The sequence below is a fragment of the Aplidium turbinatum genome, chromosome 5 (genome assembly GCF_918807975.1).
Source record: "Aplidium turbinatum chromosome 5, kaAplTurb1.1, whole genome shotgun sequence".
Taxonomy (NCBI): domain Eukaryota; kingdom Metazoa; phylum Chordata; class Ascidiacea; order Aplousobranchia; family Polyclinidae; genus Aplidium; species Aplidium turbinatum.
The window spans coordinates 7,706,106-7,730,872 of NC_137476.1; the positions used below are offsets into that span (position 1 = coordinate 7,706,106).

Sequence of the window (24,767 nt, forward strand, 5' to 3'; positions counted from 1 at the left end):
TTGTGATAACTTACGAATTAGTCGAATTACTAATGAACTAATTTATCGAATTAGTGTGATGCTAACTTCTCGAATTAGACAACTAGAATTATCTATTTAACCAAGTCTGATAGTGAGTAGGCTAAGTGAGCTCACCAAATGAGACCTGTTGCCAAAACACCTTAGCTGTTGTAGAGCGGCAATAAACAAAACTATAATATTATTATTATTCCAGTTTCCTTTTGCAGTGCAGAGAGCTTGACGTCACTGTTTTAGAAAAGTTTCTGGTCTTTGAGAACAAAAATTGTAATGACAAAGCAAGGCGTACATAAAACCTTCTTTGAAGGCGAAGACCTGCAGCTTGTTTATTTGTTTAGACGTGGACGTCGCTATAGATTACCTTACAATAGTTAATACATACAAAAATTACCTTGGTGAAATCTGTTTTTCAGAGATCATTTTTGAATTTGCCGAAAACCTCCAATTTCTTTTGACCTGCCTATTTTAGGTTAGTTTTCTCAGATTTACTTGCTAGTTTTTACGCAATAATCTACTTTCATAAGAAAATTACACAATTTTTTTTTTATAATTGATGCGCCGCGTCATTACTCGAAGTTTCGTATTTGGCCGCGAGTAAAAAAGACCGCGCACATGCCTGGTCTATATAGTCAAATGTAAACCCTATTGATAAACCTAGTTCCACATAGTTTTCTACACTCTAAATTTACAATACATTAGATAAGTTAAACCAAAACAATAACCTCGTGTCAGATAATAAAAAATAAAAAACGTCTGCAGGTCATTTAAAGTTACACTAAAGACTGCTTATTATAATAAGATACAGTAGTTTACTAGAAAAAATGTATTGATAGTTAAAAGCTCTTTTTACTTTATGTAGATAAGCCAAGTTGGTTAATCTCAGATTTTAAGCATCAACAAAGTGTTAAAATGGATTTCTTGCCAGCAGCTTGTGTTTTTCCTTCCTTCCTTCCGGTTGTGTTATTATTTTCCACAGTCTCCTCTTGTGTAAACACTTGTCTAAAAGGGCGAGAAGAAGTTTAATAAAACGTCACGATCGTAATACTGCACAAGGGTTTTTATCTTGTAGCATATCTGGGTATACAAACTTTTAGCGTCATACAACACACGCATAAAGTAGTAGGCCTACAGTACACTGTAACCAACTTATTGCTATATTTTATATGGATATAATAATCATTCGCTATCTCCGCTTGCAGCAGATCGTGCATCAACATGGGCTACTTGACAGGGTTCCATGTGATTTTATGAGCCGCAGCCTACTGCTTCCATGCTGGCTCAAGGCAAATTGGAAGAGGGTGATATGTGACCAGATTATTTGGATATAAAGAAGTATTATTAAAACAATGAAAACTATCAATACTACAAAAAAGTGCTCAATGCTAAGCAAAAAAGCAAAGCAGAGCAAATTAAATCAAATATAGTTATTACTATCTGAAGCCTTTACAAATTGTTTCACCTAACGGATCATCAGAAGGTCTTATTCAAATAGAATCTATTTGAATAAGACCTTCTGATGATCCGTTAGGTGAAACAATTTGTAAAGGCTTCAGATAGTAATAACTATATTTGATTTAAGAAGTATTATTATGTATTAGGTATTTTTTTAAATTTACAATATTCGTCTCAGACCTAATTCGTATTCTTTGCGGTTAGCCTACTGACACTCCAACTTAGTCACGAATTTTTAGTTAGGCATAGGCTATTTCTAGGCCATTTTACCAAACAACGCCAACCTTTCTCCACTTCTACAATCGGAAACTTCACTCTGGCCAACTCGTTGACCGGACCTGCATCAGTAGTTCAAAGCTGCTACTCAAGTATGCGAAACTGCCGAGAACAACCTATCAAACGCTTTTTCAGTCCAAGGATAAAGATTCAAAACCAAACTAAACCAAAACTCCTTAAAATCATGACAATACTCCCTAATTGGGAACCATTGGTTTACTGCATGCAATTTTCACTTGGACTGGATGAGCGGAGATCTCACATTACAGCATGGCTATCTGGAGATGTGGTCATATTGTAGGAAACACGTGTTTGCAGATACTTAATCTCGCAATATCTAGCTAGCATAAACAACTGTATGTAAGTAGGCTGGTTTGTGAGACAATGCTTCATGAGCCACATAAGCTGCCTCTTTGAAAATCACTGGTTTTAGTTTCACGTCAAGTAGTGGCAATCCTAGTTAGGGTAGCTCAGCGTGGTGGTCCAATTACTTTTGACTTACGAGCCACTTTACAAAAACGTGAAAACTTGCGAGCCTTTTTCAATAAAATGATAGTGCTGAGTGCGTAATCGAAATTGCTAAACAATAGCAAATAGAAATTTATTGCAAATCTCTATCAGTGAGATGCCTGTGGTCGGGGTTTCTCTGATAAGTTAATATCGTTTCTACATCAATTTCAATGTTAGTGGTAGCAAGTCGTAGACTATCTTCCAGTGTTTTGTCTATCATTCGATTTCTGTTTTTAGACTTGACTTGCTTCATTCTAGAAAATGTACTCTCACACATGCATGTGCTTCCAAACATTGAGTGCATTTTTAATGCAAAATTATCAGTTTGGAAAATCTATTCTTGCTGACTAATTTCCAGAAGCACTCTGAAGTTTCATTTTTCCTTGACAGCAAGAATTGGTTGCATATTGAAGTTCGCAGTGTTCGAGCTGAAGTTCTGGTCAGGGCCTTCGAGAGAAATCAGCACTGGTCGGGAAACAATACGAAAAATGGGCCCATAACATTTTTTAGCAAATGTACAACTAATTTGTATCTTGCGTTGCATGTTCGTGTTAAGCTGAAATTAGCCTACTTTCCTCAGCATGAAAAGAACTTAGTTCAATGTAAAAATCGTCAAACTGGATTACACTTGCAGCAAAAATGCCATTTAGGCAAACTATTTTGTCTAGAAAGCTTTGTAAACACACAATAGGCCTACAGGCAACAAAAATAGTTCAACCAAGCATTTAATTCAGGACTGTCCAAACTTTTCCCACGCGAGCCAGATTTGATAATAAGAGTTCGCTGGCCAACAGCCACAATAATTTTTCTGAAAACTGCAAGTTGAATTTATATGATTTTTGAGTGTCTGCAGGCCAAAAATAACACATTGTACAACAACAGGCGCGAGCCATACAAAAACTTCTCGTGGGCCGGAGTTGGCCCGCGGGCCGGACTTTGGACATCCCTGATTTAATTCAACCCTTTCTGGATTTTTTGCAATGCAAAGTTACGGATCACAGCATCAAATGATAAAATTTTGCGACGTCTGAATTGATGCACAACATGTCTAGTTAGGCTTTTCAATCGGTTTTGAGTCATAGGCCTACTGGAGCGCAAACGATTATTTACAGATTTCAGTAATTGCTAAAACCACGCTCTCAAAGCGCAACCGTTGGAGGTAGCTACCGAAAGACCAAAAAATCATAACAAAACTATTTGGAAAAACCTTTCGAAAGTTGCAATCAATGATTCCTTGTGTAGAGATTATGGGGTGGTTCGTTCTGGTTTGCAGCTGAAGTTTGCTGTGTGGCTTTCTGTCAAAAGCATCAACTCATCCAAAATGTCTTGAAAAATATCATTGTGGTAGCCTACAAATGGTTTAAATTTGTCCCACATGCCCGCAACTGCACAATAGACATACGATGAAATTTTCATGGAACTCAAACTCATCGACGATATGTTTGAGTTTGTTGATACATTTGTCAATTCCAACAACTATTGAATCCTTTGCAATGTAGGACGGTAAAATACATTTCCTTCGGATGATTCAGCTAGTTAAGTGGAGTTATAAAAGCGTTGTCCTCAGGAAAAGAAAATCATTTTATTTTAAATTTATAATTGCCACTGCAACTTTAGCTTGCGAGTAGTAGCCTACTCTTCTCAGCTTTCTCTTACTTAGATTACATCTTCCTTTAATTTCATTAAACTCATCAGTGAATCTTGTTTAGGGTCGTAATCCACATAATGCAAAGCAGTCACAAATTTAAAACTGCTAGTTGTAGGCTACTTTAGCATTGACTCAGCTTCCGATCAAGCTCTTGTTGGTTCCAACTTGATGCATTTAAGAAACGTCTTTAAAGCTTCAATTGCAAGAGGGTAATGTAAAGCATTGGGTATGACTGCACCACGCCTTGATTACCCTCTCGAAGTAAATTTTCTTTGCAAGATGATAGGACAGCTTACTTTAGATTTTTCAGAATTTTTCCTCTGACTGGGCTATAACTTTAAAGATGTCACAAGCTTACAGATAATCAATTACTCCAAAAATGATAAGACATTGGAACAACGCTGTCTGTAGGCAACATTTTGCATTCCAACTAGATTTAGCCTAAGCAACAACATCCATATACAAAAAAACTCAAATAAAGAAAAAACTCACTACCTTCCAAAATCACATCATGAGAAGCATGACTAACAAAAGTTTTAAAACTGTTCGGCCACACTAAAAGATCACAATTCGGAATCAGCAAAGTTTGCACAGAAGGAAAAGTAGAAGGAAAAAGAAAAACGTGGCAGACAACCAAAACGATGGCAAGACAACATCCAATCATAGACCGGACTCAACTTGGCGACACTGGGCGAGCTGGCTCAAAATTGCCACTCTTGGAAGCAAATAACTCATGTTGATACGCAATCTGCTTCAGGCGGAGATGATGACTGATGATGATGATGATCCATAAACAAAAAAATACGGGATTTACTTGTTTAATCGTGCTTGGACTGATACCTTTAACTTTCCCAGATAACTTATGTTGGATACAACATCCTATGCCTGGTCAAAGCAGATTTTGAAGTTAAGGTTCAGTTGTCAAGCAAAAATAGTTCTCGCTTAGCTAAAACAGCACCAGTTTTCAAGTTGAAACTATCAGTACAATCGAAACCGTTCAGTTATGCAGAAATCATTTCAGCTTCAGATTTTACGTCTTGAAGCTGTTCAACATCGCCTACCTTAACACGAAAATGATTTGTTCTTGATGAGAAGCATCGAGAGTGACATTTACAATGATTGAGAAATACTTGGAACTACGCACTTCATTTAAGAATTTGTTGATTATTTAGTTGGTACATTTTTACTTTAGTACTAAAAATGGGCCCCCCTCAAAAGTGCAAAAACAAAAAACTACTCGTTTTTCCTTTACAATGTTTTGCTAGGGGGGAAACTGGCCCGACTTCCCCCCCTCTCGGAGCCACTGGTTCTGGTAGCTGTGTTTCCACAGTAACATCCCTAGAATTGTTATACAAATGAAGATAAGGTTTTAATCTGTCAAAATCTTTAAATCTATTCTCAAATTCACGAGATAAATCCTTATTATCTTTCACAAAACGGGAGCATTCCACTTCATAATCATCTACCACAAGTGCATGCAAAGAATCAAAGTGTGAAAGATCGTTATTTTTCAAGCATCTAGCAAAAAAGGCGCAGTTTCCTCTGGAAAGCTTCAATGTGTCCAACTAAATGTGAAATAGTTTGCTTTCGCCCCTGCAAATTTAGGTTTAACACATTCAATGCATTGTCATGTCTGTAAGGAAAATAAAATTGCACAGGAAGTTTTGTCGCATAACTGAGTTAGGTACATTTGTGTTTCACCCAATTGTTCTGTTTGAAGAAATGATAGTATTTCCTTCGGAAGACCAAAGAAATGAATATTTAAAGGAAACAGAAACGTCCGGAACACTAGGTACATATCGGCTTTCAAGAAGCCTAGTTGTACTGACGAGACCTGATAGGTTGAAACAGAATAGGCCCTGCTGTCTACAACTTTGAATTAAATTTTTGACACTTTTTATCCAAATGCTATACTTGTTCTAATTGAAATTACTTTCTATAACATAAATACAAATTAAATCAATACTGTGAAAGCTCGCGGGCCGCAAAAATTCTATCCGCTGGCCTGTAGTTGGACCACGCTGGGGTAGCTTATTGGCCTGATAGCCTACAATTTGTGCGTTTTATCTTGTTGCATTAAGCAACGTCAAATATTAGTCATCACAAATAGGTCTGGAAAAACTTTAAGTGGTGGAATGTAGGCCTGACTAGTTGTGTTCGTGTAGGCTACCTACCGGAACGAACGATTTCATGGACTAATTGGTAAAGCCGTGGATTCGAAATGATTTTAGCCTGTCCGAACCCGGACTAATTGCTCTAGAAACCAGAATCAGCTATTTTTGCTTTGAATCGACATAAGCAAAATCCAACAAACTGTCGAGCTTTGATTCAAAATCTACAAGTATTTGAGTAAAAACGTGAAAACATTGTACACCAAACTTAGTAAACGAAAATAATTTGAGTAGGCCTACAGCTATCAAACCTAACACTTAGTGAGCATCTCGGAAATCAACCAGTGGGCTTCTGCTGTCTACCTTAAAACAGTCGAAAACATTAAACAGACTAAAATGAGTGGGCCCCTAATCAACCGTAGGACCCTTTCAGCCGGGGAGTAGGGAAGGCGGTTAAAACGCCCTGTGAAGCATATTAATTGGTTTAAACAATCAGCCATGCAGCATTGCGCAAACAACTTAAAGAATTTGAACCCATGCGTAGACCAATGACTCGAACAAACAATAAAAAATTATCTTGTATGAAAACTCACAATTTACGAAAAGTTTGGGCGGTATTGAAGTGTTTGTAGCAACTATAGTAAACTTTAAATCAAAATGGTGATTTATTACTACGGAATAATAATCTGGTTTCAACATTTGTTTGCATGTGTCTTGATGTAGTTTGCTTCACTTCAAGATGGAAGAGCTGACCTATTCAGAATGACGTATATATGTGATCAGTTCACTAATTTTAAAACTTCGCATTTTATCAAATCGAAATTGACATTTTACACGTATCTTATCATCAAAGCAGGCTGTTTAATATTTATTATAGCGACATGTCATTCCATGGAAAATCGATAGCAAATGTCAAACATGCTCTTTTAGCTTGAAATCACACGTAGTCAATAGTTTGCATGATTAAATGGAAATGGGGTCAAAGTGTTAGCCTTTACAAAAGTCGTTTGAAGGATGAAAATCATTTCACATATTGTTGTTGTTTTGAAAATGTATGAAAATTTGTGTTGCTATAATGCTTAGTCTGCAAGGATTGCAGCTCACTTTTAACACGAATAGTAAAGTGACTCAGTTGAGAACAGTAGGCCTACGGTAAGGCTGAGTTAGGATAATCCGGCTTGGAAGACTTGGCTATAGCCTAACTGGCTAGTCAAGATGTCCCAATACATGCATTGTGACAGCACCGTAGCCTACGCATTTAGGGTGATGAATATCTTGATATCTTAAAGAATTGATATAATTAAAAATTTTTATATCGTTCCTCGTTAGTAATTACATGTTTTCGACTTTTCTTTTTTAAGTGGGCAATGTTAGTTTGCCCAAGCCAATGAAGAGAAATTCTGCTCTAATAGAAATGCGAAACGAAATCTTCACTTTCTGTTGGCGTTGTTTTTACATGACCTGTATTGCTATTTTATCGTTGGCTTCTTGCACGCTTTTCGTCAATGAAAAATAGATTGAATTGAATTTCCATCTGAGTTTCTCATCGAAACTTGTAGATTTACGTGATGTAAAATAGGCTGCTTTGCATGTAGCGGACGTCCAATAATCTGGGGCATCCGTCCATACTAAGCTGTAACTGTTACAGCAACATCCCCAGTACCAGCATCAGCATGGTAGTGGGGATGATCTGAGAATGATATCTTGGTTTCTGCAAGTATGAGTTTATTGCAAAGAAAAAACAAACCTCCAGATCGAAAACGTTGCAGCCAAATTGTTGTAGTTGCCATTTAAATTACGTTGATATTATGTAACTTGTGACCAGCGTCACTGCGTAATCACATTCAGCGTTTTCTGGTACAGACGTTGGAATTGATTACCACCGCACTGAGCGTCGTAATCAATTAGCGTTCTGTTCTATATATGTACCACGTTCTCAGTTGCATGCCTTGCATCCTATAGCCTATTGCGTTGTTTCTGTAGGCTATCAAGAGGTAAATGGATTTTCAGTTACTTAGTTGGCTATAATTATTATCACTACGTTTTGTATGTCGACAGTTTATTTGTCACTGCGACCTTAGGCTACTTATTGATTTTTATTATATCTGTCTAAGCAAAGCTTCTATATCTGTCTAAAGTTAACAGCTCTGTTTAAAAATACAACACAAATAATGCGTAACAAACAGAATGATATGAACTGAATCAAAGTTATGCTTCAAAACCTAAAATTAAACTACAACCACAACTGAACTGACTCCGTGACTTTCAAGAAAAGAATCCGTGGTGAACTGATTGAAAATAACGCATCACCCAATGACTGAGAAAAAAAACATGCTAATTTTTGTTTAACGCTAGACGGGTTGATTTAAGAGAAACTCAGTGTGATTAGAATGCTCCAAGCAATGCAGTAATGCGGCATACGGTAGGTGCACTGCACAACCCCAAAAAGACGTACTGTAAAACTACATATATGTGTATCAAACTGCCGATTGGAAGAGAACGCACAATTACTATTAGCGTTTCAAATCTCCAATAAAGAGCACAAATTCTTAAAGAAACGCATAAATTCTAGCTAGCATTTCAAATTCCTAATAAACGATACAAATCTCAAAGAGACGCACAAATTTTTATAGCAAAACCGCAGGAACTAAAAAGGCCTCTAGGTTTCGCAACGGCAATCAGACGCAAGGAAACACAAGAAAAGCAGCAGGCGCTACAGACACCCTTCAAGAAGGCGAACGGGGCGAGCCGTTTGGCTACTGATGAAGATGTCTGGCAAAACATGATGCGAAAGGCATACCAGGAGCATATATGTCACAGCAATGCCTTGAATGAAACAGTAAACACGGTAAACAGAAAGGCGGGATCGGATCCCCTCCGCACGTCGCGAGAGTTAACAGTTCCTCTGTAGTCTGTTCTCAAAGAGCAGCTGGTCGGCTCTGACGATCGGGCGAAGCAGAGGTCTCGTGCAGCGGACATCCGGCCAGCATCCGGCAACTTTCCCTCCTGGCATAACATTGTAAAGAAAAACGAGTAGTTTTTCGTTTTTTCACTTTTGAGAGGGGCCTATTTTTGGTAATAAAATAAAAATGTACAAACTTAAACATAAAGAAATGTTTGAGTGAAATGATAATTTCAAGTATTTTTCGATCATTGTAGAATAGATATAGATGCTACTTCAGATGTTTCTCATCAAGAACAAATCATTCTCGCATTAAGGCTATATTAAACTATTTCAACACATAAAATCTGATGCTGTTAAGCCTGCTGATTTCTGTATCACTGAACGGTTTCTGTTCAGTTCGACATACATTGGTATGACCACGCGACATTTGGTGACAAGAGTGGGAGAGCATTTGAATTTAGCTAATTTTAATAAAAACAGTGCAATCAAAGATCATATTAGAAACTGTCAATCGTGTTCAAACAATAAACCCTCATTATCTCCTTCGAAATTGTTCGTAGGCGGAGCAATTACTTGCTGGCGGAGCCTCCTATCTTCAGTTTTTGATTGAATTGTGCTTCTATTACTTTTACTTTGTTTGTGTCACTATCTCGTGCTGTGCTTCTGTCCATCTTGCGTAATCTGCTTTAGTCTTTTTCTAAAGAATTAATTAATTTTACCTCTCAAATACTTGACTCGTTGTGCTGCGTAACTTTTAGGGTAGGCAACCTTTTGTGTGAGCTAGTTAATTTTGCTGTAACAGTGTATTATTTTTTAGTATTTCTTTTTAAAATGTTTTTCTTATAGGCTTGAAAAGGGCTGCATATCTAGCCAAAAACGTTAACTTCCTACATAATCTCTAAAAAACACCTTTGCCCTCTCAAACTCCAACCCTGGCAGGCATCCATTACAAGCCTAACTTTCGGCACCTTTTTCCAGAATCTCAAAACTTCTCCAATTCCAAACTTTTGTCTCCAACGATCTTGGCTTTTCCCAATTTGGGACAAAATCGCTCATTTGGTGAAATTGTATTGCAAAACTTTTCGAAAGCTACTGGTACGGTACTTCAGTTATAGTACTGCGAATCGGCAAAGCGTAAAATGGTTTTCACATAGGAGCTTTACGATGCTTATGATTCCATATTAAAGTTAGCTCGAAAGAAAATAAGATAGCCTACTTCGGGGACCGGCAAAAAAATTACGGGGACTGGGGGTTGGGAACCTCTGGTTTAGCACAATTTGTGAAAAATAAATACTGCAGTCATAATGGATTAGGATTTATTGACAATTTGTTTCTTCATAAATAGCGTTTAGTGTGATGCCGTTTCCCGCTCCCCCTACTTTGTACCCCCAGTCCCCCATAGGGTACACGTACCCTTGGTTAAAAATCTCTGACATTAGCTCGAGGTTCATTAGGACGGAATCAACTGTAGAGCATTTTTTCAAAGACCTAAAAGAGTGATAATTCTGCCCTGAAATATACGATACGTTCCTTTCAACTCTGAGCAGACCACAACTCTATTCGACCATCTAAGCACAAGTTAACACAAGTATCTAGTCATTTGCGAAAAACCATGTAATTTGCAGCAACTGCGATGAAGTCAACTTGTAAATCATAAATTGAAGGTATTGTCAAACAAATCTGCATTTACAAGTTACATGTACTACATGTTATCTTGTGGCCTTAATATATATGTGATCAAGATATCAAATAACAGCAAATGTTTTTATCAAAACTTAAATCAATAACAACAACGACGATCGGGTTATGGAAAGAAAACATCTTTTCCTCGCAGTAAGTTAATAAAATATTCAATAAAAATCTGGAGCAGGATTCGTTGGATATTTGAAGAACGATGCGAGAATGGACAACGGCTGACTTGTTTCTACTCAAGCCCAAAAGGAATAATTTCCTGGCGCAGCACGGTTCTACATCGAAGCTAGTATATTTCTAAATTAGCTGCACTATGACGTCAGGAGTATATGGAAAAGGGCACCCCAAATATCCAGCCAGCATATCGATCACATTCAGCAAATTAACGTCTGCAGACGCTAAATCAATGTAAAAATTACTGGAATTGCCGGTAGGCTAATAAAAGAGCGCCTAAGTTAGAGAAACAAGAGTCAAATGGCATAAAGATTGCAAACAGAAATACCTTGAAAAATTATTATAGATGCGGCGCGATAACAGAGCACTATAAGGGTGTTCGCAGCAAACGAGTGAATAAAACATTTTCTAACCAGGACGAGAAAACCAATTGTTTTTTAACATTGATTCAACGTTAAAGTCACAAGTATTTAATCTACCGGCTGAATATATTAGCAACCGAGACTAGAAACCTATTTTGCGTTGATTCAACGTCTGAAGAAGCTATGCCGCAGTGAGTCAGTGCACAAACAAAAATGTGTTATCCTCGAGTGATTGGTAGAGCAATTTCGTCATAGTCTCGCAATAAAGAAACAAGTCCATGAAAAATTTCAACCACAGTTCCCATCAGCCCAGCCAGAAAAACTATATTATATATATCTTCTTTACATTTTCAAATGGTAACCACAGTAAGCTACAATACAAAAATGAAACTTTTAAAATGTAAAAATGGCCAATGTTGTTGTCTGCGGCCGAGCATAGCTGAGGTTCATCTCAAAGCCACTGCATCAGGCTATCACTGCGTGAACAGATGGTGCCGAACGGGAAATTTAAATGAAATAAATCGACTAGACATGCAACTTGAAAAAATGCAGTAACACAATAGTATTACGGATATCCGTTCTTGAATTGAAGACAAAAAAAATAATCTACGAACAATGTCGCAGAAATTCGGTTATAATTTTGGAATTCAATCGAATTATTTTCTATTGCAGTCGAGATGACGTCATACACTTCCGTGGCCATGCAACAATTAAATCGATTCCAGTGAAATGGAAGCCAAACAAAGAGCTTGAAATCGTTTTTTCAACGTCGGTAAACGGGTCAAGCAGCCTTGCAAGGATATATCATTTAAAGTCGCATATTTTTAAACTGCCAATAAGCTTCAAAAGTCGTGATTAATATTTATTGTGGACCTACTGCATTGTGATTTCAAAGTTACTTGATGGATCTCGAAACTCGAAAAATACTTCACTTAAAATATTGGTTCTCAACGTGGGAGTTATTTAACCCTTGGGTATATGTGGGAAGTTTTAGGGATCTGTGAATGCATCGATTTAAAAAAAAAGTATTGAAATTTATGAATTAAAATTCATAGTTGATTTAAGATAAAATATGAAAAAGTGCCTATCAAGTTTACCCTTTCAAGTTCAGGGATTCGTATGCTTGATAATTCTATCAAAGCGTTCATGGCTACAAAAAGTTTACAACCCACTGGTTTAAAAAACAGCACAACCAAGCGCTAACCACTACGCAAGACCACCTATGTTTTGTGCTGCAACAAACACACGGGTTTGGTTGCAGCACAAAACATTCCATGATAAAAAGAACGCTTAGAAATGAATTGCAATTTCTATTTCGGTACAGCAGAATACTTGACGATGAATCAGCTTGATGTAAATCAACTCGAACCAAACTGTTCAGAGATATACGAAATTACATACGTTTCGTGCATGAAATCTGATAAGGTCAAGTGACACGCCAAGCGAGTCGGAGAGCAGGAACCGCATTGTGAAAAGAAACGAAACCAGCTGCAGTACAAGCAATCAGCCAAAACCGTGGACGTCGCTTTCATAGCATCTGGATTGGAAGCCAAGCTAGGCCTCATCCTGGCAGCAAACAGGATCGCCGTATTGGCGGTTTTATTGCCAACTTTTAGATATTTGACGTTTTTTTAATAGATTGTCAGGTTAAAATATGGCACGGTCGCAACATCTTCGGGTTAGGCTATGGCAGTAATCATGCTTGTTGACAAAATCAGCAAAAAGTTGCATTTTCAAACCTGAAGTTTTGTAAACAGGCTGCTGCGCATTGATAAAACAGTTTTTTAAACTATTTGCAATGCTGAAAAAATTTTTAAAAACGCCAAAAAATATCAAAATGCCAAAGTCAAAATAACCTGCCAAACGGATTAACAAGACGCTCAAATTTGGCGTTAAAACCTCCAATATGGCAATTCTGTTTACTGTCAAGATGAGTTTTAAGCATTTTAGCTTCCAGTCCAGATGCTAAGCGAAGTCCATGGTCAAAACCAACCACGTGTTAGTGCTGGTCCACAACAAAGGTTCCCAGACAGTAAATCAACTGTTTTTGCATTGATTTAACGTATCAGACCTTGAATCAAAGTGAAAAAACGTTTGATTTGCTGTCAGGGATGGTAACGAGGGTATTTTTTTTATAGCGCAGAAGACAAAATGAGATAATCTTTGAATTTCCAGTGAAGACCTAGACAATAGACATGGAATCAAACTTTCCATTGTTGGCTATTGCATTAATCTCAACATTTAAACTACAGAAAAAACACGTAAAAATGGGCGTTATATTGGCAGATCAAATAATGACTGAAAATTCCAACCGACTTACCACTTGGCTAGGTTTTTGAAAGTGGGCCACTTTGCATTGTGTCAAACGATACTAAATGTTTACGTGACAATAAACAAAAACGAGAGGGTGGGACTGAAATAGAGACTGAACTAAAATTATGACCGAGTCAAAGGGAAGCTTCACAAAAACACATGCTTTTGCATACATGGATGCAGGGTTTGGAATCATGCACTATGCCCATGATGCTGTAATAATACTAATTGCTAGAAATCCCTTTGAAGCTCGACAATCGACACCCGATGGGCTAAAATCGATCGCATCAATTAATTGACATAGTCCTCTTGCAAAAATAAGGAAATACATTGAAATAACGCCCGACAAACATGATCTCGTGCCCAGAACCAATAAAACTCTAAAGCTAATGCATTATGCAATAAGACAACAATAACACCAAAAAGACTGAAAGGAAAGCATGATCTGAATCGATTATGCAAGATTAGAACAAGATGTCTGCACGTCTGTGAAGTATAAGAATAAGACGCAAGACGTCCACAACAACCACTTAAATTTTAAATAAAAATACACAAACTCTGATGATTCAAGCACTTGATCCGAATCAGCAGTGTACATATATACTGCATAATATTGTTATGAACCACGTTTTAATCAACGTTAATTTCTCGATTTAATCGCTTTTTATTGAACTAAGATAGTTTATAATTGCAGTTAAAAATGTGATACATGTTTACATTGCACGTGCATACAGGGGCCATAGAATGTAACATACATGTGTTTGGAAAATAAGAACTTCGCCAAAATCACCCTTGATCCAGCAGCAGAGCCAAAACGGGTAGACTTCATTTCATGCGATAATGTGCCGTGTTCACTTCAAAAAGACGCACCAATGAGCGTGGCGGGTGATATTGTAAATTGTTATTTTTAAAAATGGCAACTCTTTCGGATCGGTAAGTATTCCTGGTGAGTTTTAGCATCGTCACCACATTTTAGCCAAAGTTTCATTAAAGAGACAAGAGTGATTTCATCAATAGATAAATTAAGCAATGATTACTCCAGAAAATCAATGATAGAGTGTTGAAAATCCCAAAAAATGTAAAACCAATACCAATTAACGAGCACATGCAAACAGAAAAATACAAATCACTAAAATAAGAAAAACCACAACTATAACTGACCAACCAAACCGGGAAAAAGTCCTGATAAATACAATAGAAAAATCATCTTCTAACCATATCCTCCAGAAGTGTCGGAAAGTACACAACGTTTGAAGTTCTGTGGGTAGCCTACCTAAAAATCAGTCATAGAATCACTGCATAAAAGCTTAACGTATGCAAACATAAAGACAAAAGACATCGGTGCTCATATGCAAAAAAAAATTAATGACTTTGTTTCTATACAAAATTGAAATAAAACTTTAGAAACAATTGCACTATAATGTCATTGGTCGCTGATAATGAAGACACAAAATCTAAAACGTGCTGTAAGAAGCAGATATATATCATTTGCACCAGAGATGCAGTGAAGAGAGCGAACTAACAATGGAAAATATGGTTGAAAGAAAAACTTTCCCAATAAATGTCCAAAATGTTTAATGAATCTACGTAGTTGCTCACGAAAATGGATTTCCGAAAAATACAAAATGACAGTGGGCGTAAAATGTGATGGAACAGTGGGCATGGGATGAAACTGTAAGGGACACTTGGAAAAGCATCAAAGTAAGATACTAGTGACATTATCAGTAGCCAGGTTTGCTGAGTTTGACTCGGCAATTATTGGTGCAAACGCTTGGTCACAAAATCATATTTTTCAGCAAATTAGCCACAATTTTCAAAGTTATCAACTGAATTGCAGCGAGAAATTACCACGCCGGGTGAGATCCTTTTGCAATCCAACAGTTAGCTGGCAACCATAGGCTTTGTTAAAGGGTTCCTTCCAGAGTCTGCAATGGTCATTGCAAGCTAAAAGGACTACACCAACTTGTAAATGGTCCAATAGGAAAGTATCCATCACGCTACAATAAACATTCTTGAAAAGATTGTCCAAGAATAAAGGAAAGTAAAGAAGTTTAAAGGTTTTCCCATAGAAAGTTATCCCATTATGTAACAAGGATCAACAACACCAACAATACTACCGCTTATGGTGACAGTAACTGTGCGACCAAAGTTACTTTCAACATGAATGAATCATCGTTTAATGGCAGACCAGCTTTAAATTTGAGTTCATTGGTCAGATTAATGCAAATTGTGAAAAAACGAGACACAACGTAACAAAAGTTATTCTTTTCGCATTGTGGCAACAAAAATGAATAAATTTTGTTAACTGGAAAAACAGAAAACAGTTTCCGCAAGCATAGCACAAACAAGAAACAATAACCATGTTATTTCTGACATCAACTCATGACAAAATAACGATCAACAATACAAAATTCACTGTGCAAAACTATTGCCCTCTACATGGGTTGGGGATACAAAATAACAAGGGGTGCATTTTGGAATGTTTCTACAATTTGAAATTGCATTTAATGTGCTACTTAGCAAAAGCGTTAAAATGCAACTTTGCAAAAGCAACTGCTGTTTCAATCCATAGACAAAGTGCACTTTCTCGCTGAGCAATGTTCAAACGCTTTTTGTAAAGGGAAATGTTAGAATAATTAACTTTGTGCTAACCAATCGCAAGCAGCTACTCTCTCTAAATCGAACTTGCATCCATATTCATTACTGCAGCATCGTACACAAATTGCGTTGCATTGTACCATAACACGAAGCTTTTGAAAACGCTTAGATCAACATAAAAACCAACTCAGGTCCTATCGACTCTATGTGTTGTAACCCAGGCAGAAAAATCCATCATTTTACAACGTCTGCAGACTTTGAATCAATGTAAAATGGACGGATTTTGCTGTCTAGGTAAACGTAATACTAAATGTGCTGTAATACGCTGCTAGGACACGTAAAAAAAAAGATATCTTCACCCATTACACCTGCTGGACACACCCGGATAGAAAAGGTTAAAATCAATAGCCTTACGTTAACCTGTGTAACAATCGAATCAAAGGTTCAATCGTTGAAGTAGCGGAAAGTAAAGACTGAGGAATGCTTGTTTATAGTCAAATACCACCCCAGTCAGCAAATGAGTCTTTTTTGGATTGATTTCACGCGAATCAATGCAAAACGTACTGATTTTTTGAGGCTGTATGTATTTTCTAGTGCGCCAAAATTGTCTGCACCGCAAATGACTTGAAAACATCGCCAAAGTGAAACACAATTATAATTATTAGCATATATAAATAAATGCGGCACTACAAAAGTAAAGATATATATACTAATTACAATCCATTTTTACTAATTACGTATTCGAAACAAATGTACTTACCAGTGCGGGGAGACATTTGTTACAACATCATAGTTTCTATAATACGGTAAACTACCGTAAAATCAAAACAACGTTATTGAAATCACGACAGTTTACTAAAACCACGACTTTGTCTATGTGACAAACAATCAAGAACGCTTTCAAACTTCTGTGACCTGTCCCAACCAGCCAAATATCCTTTTTGCAAACGACGTTGAATACGTGCAGACGTTGAAACAATGTAAAAAGACAATTTTTCTAGATGGGATAGCCAGCCTTGAAGCATGACAATTGCCAAGTCGTATCCAGGCTTACACCAGGCAGTTGGAGAGATCTTGAGCGGTGTCGAACCAGGGCTCTCACGACCAGGAGAATTGCCAAGTGATAAACATCAACAACAGTACAAAGCTGATACGTTACAGAAGTCTACGTGGCTTGCATGACGACATTAGACTGGCAGCTCTACGTGTAGCGGCTGTAGCCTACCAGTGTAGTCCGGGAAACATTGCCAATATGAGATGGTATAAGTGGAAGTTCGACTCTAAAGGCTCATAGCAGACAAGAAGGTTTACTTTTGTTTACAAAGAAAAAACAGTAGAGTTTCCTTTAAAAAAACTTGTTCTTTTATGACCACATCTGGTTTAGTGGCAACACTCCGACATGTAAAGACAACTTATCAAATACGACGCTCAGCAACACGTAGTCCTTTCTCTTTCAGATGCAACATAATTTTTCAAATCGAAGCTTTCGCGATGACTTCCCACTAAATCAGCGGGAGTCAAGGACTTTTCATAGATTTCTTTAGCCACTGCATCAAAGGCTAAATCAACATTGGTACCGGTTCTGGCACTGGTTTCCAAGAACACAATGTTGTATTCCTTCGCCAACCGCTCGCCATCTTGAAATTTTACCTGTAACAAAATTGCTTGTAAGTTGTTTTCATGATAAAACTTCTTTTTCGAGTTTCGCGTTAAGATGTTGTGGTAATGCCAATCTGTTCCACCTTCCATCTGTCACCAGAACAATATCCGCGAATATTAACGGTCGTAGCAAAAAGCAGAATCAAGAAATCGTTGCTGACATGAAAAGTGTCACGATTATCTAATATCACATAGCTGATCTAAGTGCACAGCAGGCCCGGGTTCTGCGATAAAGAATTCAGTTAAATGCAATTCGAGTAAAATTCAACCACAAAGTCGGGTCTTGTCACTTTCAGTCGTTTGCATAGATAATATTTACGATGGCGAAAGCTTTATTAACAAATTAACCAAGTTCCCGAACCTGGCTAAGTTTGTTTACTTAATACAATTCTTAGTTTATGAAATCTAAAGCAACTTAACAACACAAGTTGCAAACGCGGACAACACCAAACAATGCACTATCTTTTGCTTTGGCTTGGAGTCAAAATGTTTTGCACCAGACTTGGCCGAGTTTAACGGACTAATAGACCAACGTCATTTCTGTGTTCGTCAGAGATTTAGTTGCAAAGAAGATGTTCTCAAATATTCGATTTTCTAGTTGATTAGGTTGCTCGTTGTGAATAGGTCACTACCGCCTTTCGGTGTATCAGTGAAAGGTCGAAAAACTGCACAATGATGTTTGATGTGCTGTTTGAGGTTTGCCACAGATGCAGGCAGGTCACACAAACATGTTGTGTTTGAAACTGAATTAAAACAGAAACCAACGCAAGAATTTTGAAAACATTTAAACTGAAACGGCATCTCTTCAAAACGGCGGCACCGCAACCGGCGGCTTCCTGTTCAACATTAGAGCAAAAAATTGTGTGATTCGCTGGACTATGGTTGTGTGACACACGATGAAAATTAACATGCACCACATGTAAAATAAACTAACCAAGCAAACTGAAGCAGAACTGCGGTCGCTCAGGGACTGAGTTACATGTGCATTCAAGTCACCGCCGGTCAAAAGTAATTTCCAATCACAGCCAATTGCTAAGAGTAGTTTTACATTTATTGGATTGCAATCTGTTCGAGGAAGCTTTAAAACTTCATGACAAATCTCAACCGAGTCACTGTTGTTTACCGAAGGCGCACGCTTGGCTCTGAATCAATAGATATGGATTTTATATTTTTCTTGACCTTTTTCTGTACATTCGAGTAATGAACCAAAAAGATAATTTGACGTCTTGCGCATCAGCGGGTGTAATAAAAGCTGGATAACGTATAAAGACTTGTAAATGTGTGGCTTACTGCAAACCCTATCCAAACAATTTACATTTTAACGGTGCTATTACATATACAACGATTCGCCTGGTTACGTTTACAAGAAACTGTTCACATAAAATTACATACTTAAACCTTTTTGTGTAAAGAAATTACCACGTTTGTGTCAAATCTTTCAAAACAACACAATCCGTAGCCTAAAATTTCAGGTTTTGATTACGGAAATTATAAGTGAAAATTGGCTGATAAACAAATCCATTACAAAAAACACAAAGTAAACGAGCAATTGGTTCGCCATCGTGGTAAATAAGATTTCCATCTTGCAAAATTGGTTCTTTGTGCATTGATCCAACATCTGCGATGTAAAATTAGACCAATTTTTTTGGGATAAGAATGGAGCTCCATGTCCAATTTCCACAAAAGTTGTGAACTTACGAAAATGGAGTTGTTGGCAGAGTGGCGGAAAACGCGGATTAAATTACTAAAAAACCAACTTCACTACTCTTATATTTTATATCTTAACCCATAAAAAGTACATTATTTTGTAAATCGGAACCCTACTACTGTGGCGGATAAGCCAAAAGCGGGAGTATTTTTGCATCCCGGTGATCTAAAATCCCTGCGCAGCACGCTCTTAAGTAGAGATGTACCGATATATCGGTATCGGCATCGGTATCGGTGATATCGGCCAGTTTTTGAGTATCGGTATCGGCATTGGTATCGGCAAAATTTGGCCGATACTGTGGCCGATACTAAACATGTAAAAAAAGGCGTTTGCTGCGGATTTTCTGCAGAAGCAAAGATATAGATTTTTTAAAGTAGTAACTAACGTCACATTGATGTAGAAAAATAACAACCTGTTCAAATTTTTGATACCTCACACTCCCATGACTTCATGCGCGCACCTTTTGGCATTGTTTGCTTACAGTGATTCTTTCACTCAAACAAAACGTTTTGTTTCAGCAGTTTTGCGTTGTTCGATTCTTAAGTTGTGAAGGAGACTCAATTTCTTCAATATTTATCATTTGTGTTTCTTTTTTACTCTCAGCAGAGGATAAAACCAGGCCAATACTACCCAGGTTGCAGAAATGTATAATTTTGCATCGTTTTTGCGTTGCTGGGCGTTTGAGGGAGCCATGTGGCTTGGTTGTTTTTGGTGGGCTGGTTCTGTCAGTTTGTGATTTGGTTTCCACCTTTCGTTGTGGTGGACTCGCCGGGCTTGGGCAATGTCATGGCGGAGTGGGTGGGCTCGGGGTGGGGGCGGTGGGACTGCGGGTCCTCGCTGGGCTGATCAATAAATGGTCTTGTTGCACCTGGGCTGTCGGCGCGGGGCTGAGCACTCACTGGTGCAGCGAGCTGTTGCGGTTTGCTGGCCACAACAGTGTGGCTTCCACGCTAGCCATTTACACTATCCAATCAACTATATGTTTCTCAGCAGCCGTTTTGTAGCAAGAATTGACATCGACAAGAATTGAAGTGGCTGGTGTGGAAGCTGCACCGTTGTGATTGGCGAGTCGCTGTGCTGGTGAGTGCTCGGCCTTGTGCTGGTGGTCGGGGGGAGCGCTCCTTTCTTTGCGGTGGGGTTGTCGTCTTAGGCGCAGTGGGACCATTTTGATTGGTTTGGTGGGGATTCGTGGTCCCATTGCTTTCATTTTGAGCCTGCTTATTCTGCCATGACATTGTTTGGGCTTGATGGGTTTGTTGCGGCGAGGGGTGGAAGTTAGATCGTGGACTGGTGGTGCCGGCTTACTGGGGTCGGCCGGGTTGCATGGGTTTTTTGGACGTTTGGCAACGTGGGGGCGATGCAGAGTTGTACATTTTTGCTGCCTGGGTGGTCTTGGCCTGGCAAAAGCTTTTCACCCAAACGACAAGCGCCCTTAGGTTGCACATTACTTGTCGAATAATTTTTGTACGACTACACAAATCACTTGGTTTACATTTTACATCTTATCAATTATGATAGCCTATTTGGAGAGTTTGCGCAAACACTTTATTAATTTTCAAGAAACCCCAATTATGATGTAATGTTTCTTCCCTTATACCCCAGTCCTCAATTACGGTGGCCTTTCATTACAAAAACCTACTATTATGACACAACAATGCGGTTGAGATTGGATTCTTGAATCTTTAATAAATTATGCCAATTGAAAGCTTTTTTTAATAGTTTTACGCAAATAAGGTAAAACTTAGCATTTGATATAATTCCTTGCAAATACCAAAATTGCTTCTTTTTGTAACACCAAAGTATCGGCCAAAATATCGGTATCAGTATCGGTATCGGCCTAAAAAAGTGATATCGGTATCGGGATCGGTATCGGCCAAAATATTGGTATCGGTACATCTCTACTCTTAAGAAAGTCCGTTCGACACAGCTCCAGAGCACGCGGCTGTGACTCAGCAAAAATGTTAATGGCATGCTAAAATAAGAAGCAGCTGACTGACTGCATGTCCCTTGGCTGGGCACTTTCAACTGCCTGTTGTGTTAAATTGTGACTTTGCTGTATGTTGCCGCAGCCAATTGCAACAAAATAAAAAAAAAAGTAAAGCAGAGAATGTATGTTAACAAATTTATCACTCACTTTCCTTTGTGAAGATAAATCTGATTTATTTCCAAGCATGACCAAAGTAGCATCTGCCGGTGCAAACCGCTTCACATCTGCAATCCAGTTTGCGACATTGGCAAAGGATTGGGGGTTAGAAATATCATAGACTAGCAGCAGCGCTGCTGCATCACGAAAGAAATTCTGCGTCATGCTCCGAAACCTCTCTTGACCTTTTTCAATACATATAGATAAGGTTGATGACGATTGGATCTTGAGAATAGATGTATAATAATATATGGCTGCTATATACAACAGTTCAAATAATGCTTATGTAATACATATAATAAATACTACAAAAATGAATCAACAAGGCGTTGGGCCAGAGGAAAAGAAACGATCTTGCTAGGTAGGATAAATTTATGTTTGAATTTGTGATTTTTTTTATAAACATCCATTTCTCTTTGCAAAGTTAAGACTCTATAAAAACAACACAGTACCGTACAAGAGAAAGCAAATTCTCAAATGACCATTATGGTAAATACAACACACAAGCATATTTTTACCAAGTATTAAAAAGCCTTAGAGCAGTTTCTCTGCTGGCCTTTGACAGTTTGAGTTTTATCGCTCAGTTGTAAGTTGCCTACCAGCAGTATCCCAAATCTGCAACTTTATTTTCTTATCATCTACATCGACAATTTTGTTCTTAAAGTCAATGCCAACGGTAGAAATAAAATTCCCATTTAAAAAGCTTCCATCTTTGTAACGCACAAGAAGGCAGGTCTTTCCAACACCAGAGTCTCCAATTATCATCACCTAAAAATACACAACTTAAGGATGAAATCATTAGCTCATTTTAACGTCAGTATATATCACAACTGTCTATCTTGCAGCAACAGTATGTAAATATATATTTTCACTGGAAAAGAGTTAAAAGGCAAAATAAAATAAATTTTGATATGCTTATTATACCGTACTAAATATATAGTATATATAAACACTATACGCATCATACATCACATGTCCGAAATTATTTTACCAATCATTAAGACCGGAATGGCCCGTTTCGGTGAGTCCGATTCGGTGAGTCCAATCCCTTAACGGGGGATTTTTTCAATTTTTATTTTAAATTATCGGGTACTGTAGCCTAATTATCATTGCCCTTTTAGGGTTAGGGGTTAGAGGTTAGGAACTCACCGAATCAGACTCACCGAATAGTAGCAGACCCCATTAAGACATATATAAGTAGTTTTATTATTATAATTATATAAAAATAAAATATCTTTACGTCATATCAGCTACATATTCATCTAAAAACCTTTAAAAGTTTTTTTGGTGAATAGTATTAGTGGCATTGAGCCTTTTTTTGTAGTAATGATTATTGTTTGCATTGATATATATATAAAATAAATGTATTCATATCAAAATTAGTTACTGGTTCATGAGAACTAGTAACTAATTTTGATTGTGGTTAGAATTAGCATTGATGGTCGAGTACATGTAAATGAAAACTAATGGTGCACAAAGTGCACATGGAATCAGACAAAACCTGTCGCTCTGACTTCATATACAATCCCTCACTGATGCCCAAACAACCACATTATTTATCACCAGTCATGCCCAAATGCCCATGAATGATGCTATAAATTAATTTAGTAAAACCATCCAAATACAGTTAGCAACAATGCAATATCAAAATTGGTCAGACTGTAAACTCAAAAGCATCAGATTTTTGTACTCTAATATGACATTAATAAAATAATAGCCTATAAATTTGTTTAGAGCATCATTTACAGCTGTAACACGTCAAAGCGGTTGATGTAAATTAATTAACAATCTTTCACATTTAACTCATAAAAAAGTTGATATATATATATATACTGTATAATTCTTTTCTGCGTTATTTACACAAACAAATATTTAACAAAATTTACAGCAGCAATTGTAACAGCCAAAAGACCAACTTGTAAGCAAATGAAGTAAGATGTTATGGGCATGCGCTAAAGAGAGAAGGTTTTCTCCATAAAAGCTTTTGCTTTGAAGGTAGATGAGAAGAGGAAACAAAGACATCAACACAAACATATAAAAAACAGATGAAGAACGAGGCAAAGCCAAACTGAATGAAGAAAATATTACGGAGAAAAGGAGATGGAGAAAAATGGTGAAGACAATCGCTGCAGGGAAAAAATCGCCCACTCCCCAATACAGGAAACAAAACCGAGTTCTGATGATAATATTATGTTTTGTAAAAGAACGTAATTGTAAAGTTCAGTTTTTTTGTCGAAAACAAAAATATATATATAAACACAAATAATTCGCACAAAGATGGCAGTAAAAGACTTGCTTAAATTTAAACATTTTCGGTAAACTCCACAGGCTACCCTTTGCAGGAAAATAATCAAATACATCTACACAAAAACAAAAATAACCTATGTTTCTTGAAGCAAGCATAAACAATTAGTACCTACCTTGAAACTAGCATCAAATTCTGAATTTGATATAGAACTCGACAACCTATTTTTCCGTGCCTGAGTTTTTCCATTCATTCGGACTTTTTATTAATTAATTATGCAAAAAAATTACTTTTGTAAATCATTGTCTGAAAATTGTATATAACAATTTTATCAAAACATTTTTAATCGCTCAATCAGTTTTGTTCTATTATGCAATACAAATAAACAAAGTGATTAAAAAAAATGGTTTTAAGCAAGCTTTTCATTCAACAGGAACCAATTCAAACACACTACACACATCACACAAATGGGGTCCACGACAGGGGTCACCAACCTTTTTTGCATGCGGGCCACCTTGGCATTTAGGAGAGCTGTGACGGGCCGCACTAATAAAATTTTAGGTAGGTTGACTCTTATGTTAGAAAAGAACGCATTTCGTACCTAGTATCCAGCGTTACATGTTGTTAATATTTATCTTAGAATAACTCAGCAACAAAATTAATCGAACAACGCTACTACCAGGCCAAGCTCCTTTAACAACACTTTTGACTTCTTTAACATTGCCTAATAAACGAGGCCACTTGTTTTGCGCACTTATAGCGAGGCGAGCAGTTTCATCACAATATTTATCGCCAAGCAAGAGCGGTGTTGTCACTTCGCTTCACAAAAGATATCTTGCCATTAACAGTTTCAGTAAACAAGGAAATGTTTGACACATTGCAATACAGGCAACAATAGTGACCTGCAAACATATCAGCGAAAAATAAGCTCCTATAACAGGTAAAAAGAAACC

The 24,767-nt window shown here is 37.5% G+C and overlaps 1 protein-coding gene across 1 annotated transcript; it reads right to left on the bottom strand.

The window, feature by feature from the left end:
* Window positions 1-16,949: 16,949 nt before the first annotated feature.
* Window positions 16,950-24,116, bottom strand: LOC145770307 (ras-related protein Rab-26-like). The gene is made up of 4 exons (XM_082581907.1): window positions 23,990-24,116; window positions 22,169-22,337; window positions 21,561-21,754; window positions 16,950-17,709 (listed from the first exon to the last, which is right to left on the bottom strand). Exons 1-4 carry the CDS (start codon window positions 24,065-24,067, stop codon window positions 17,488-17,490), a joined length of 663 nt encoding a protein of 220 aa, XP_082438033.1. The 5' UTR covers window positions 24,068-24,116; the 3' UTR covers window positions 16,950-17,487.
* Window positions 24,117-24,767: the final 651 nt, after the last annotated feature.

Coding starts and splice junctions, on each gene's coding strand:
- LOC145770307 (XM_082581907.1), bottom strand. CDS start 24,067: ATGAATGGAAAAACTCAGGCACGGAAAAATAGGTTGTCGAGTTCTATA. Junction 22,338..23,989: donor AATTTGATGCTAGTTTCAAG/GTAGGTACTAAT, acceptor GTGTATTTTTAG/GTGATGATAATTGGAGACTC. Junction 17,710..21,560: donor ATTTATCTTCACAAAGGAAA/GTGAGTGATAAA, acceptor ATTTTGTTACAG/GTAAAATTTCAAGATGGCGA.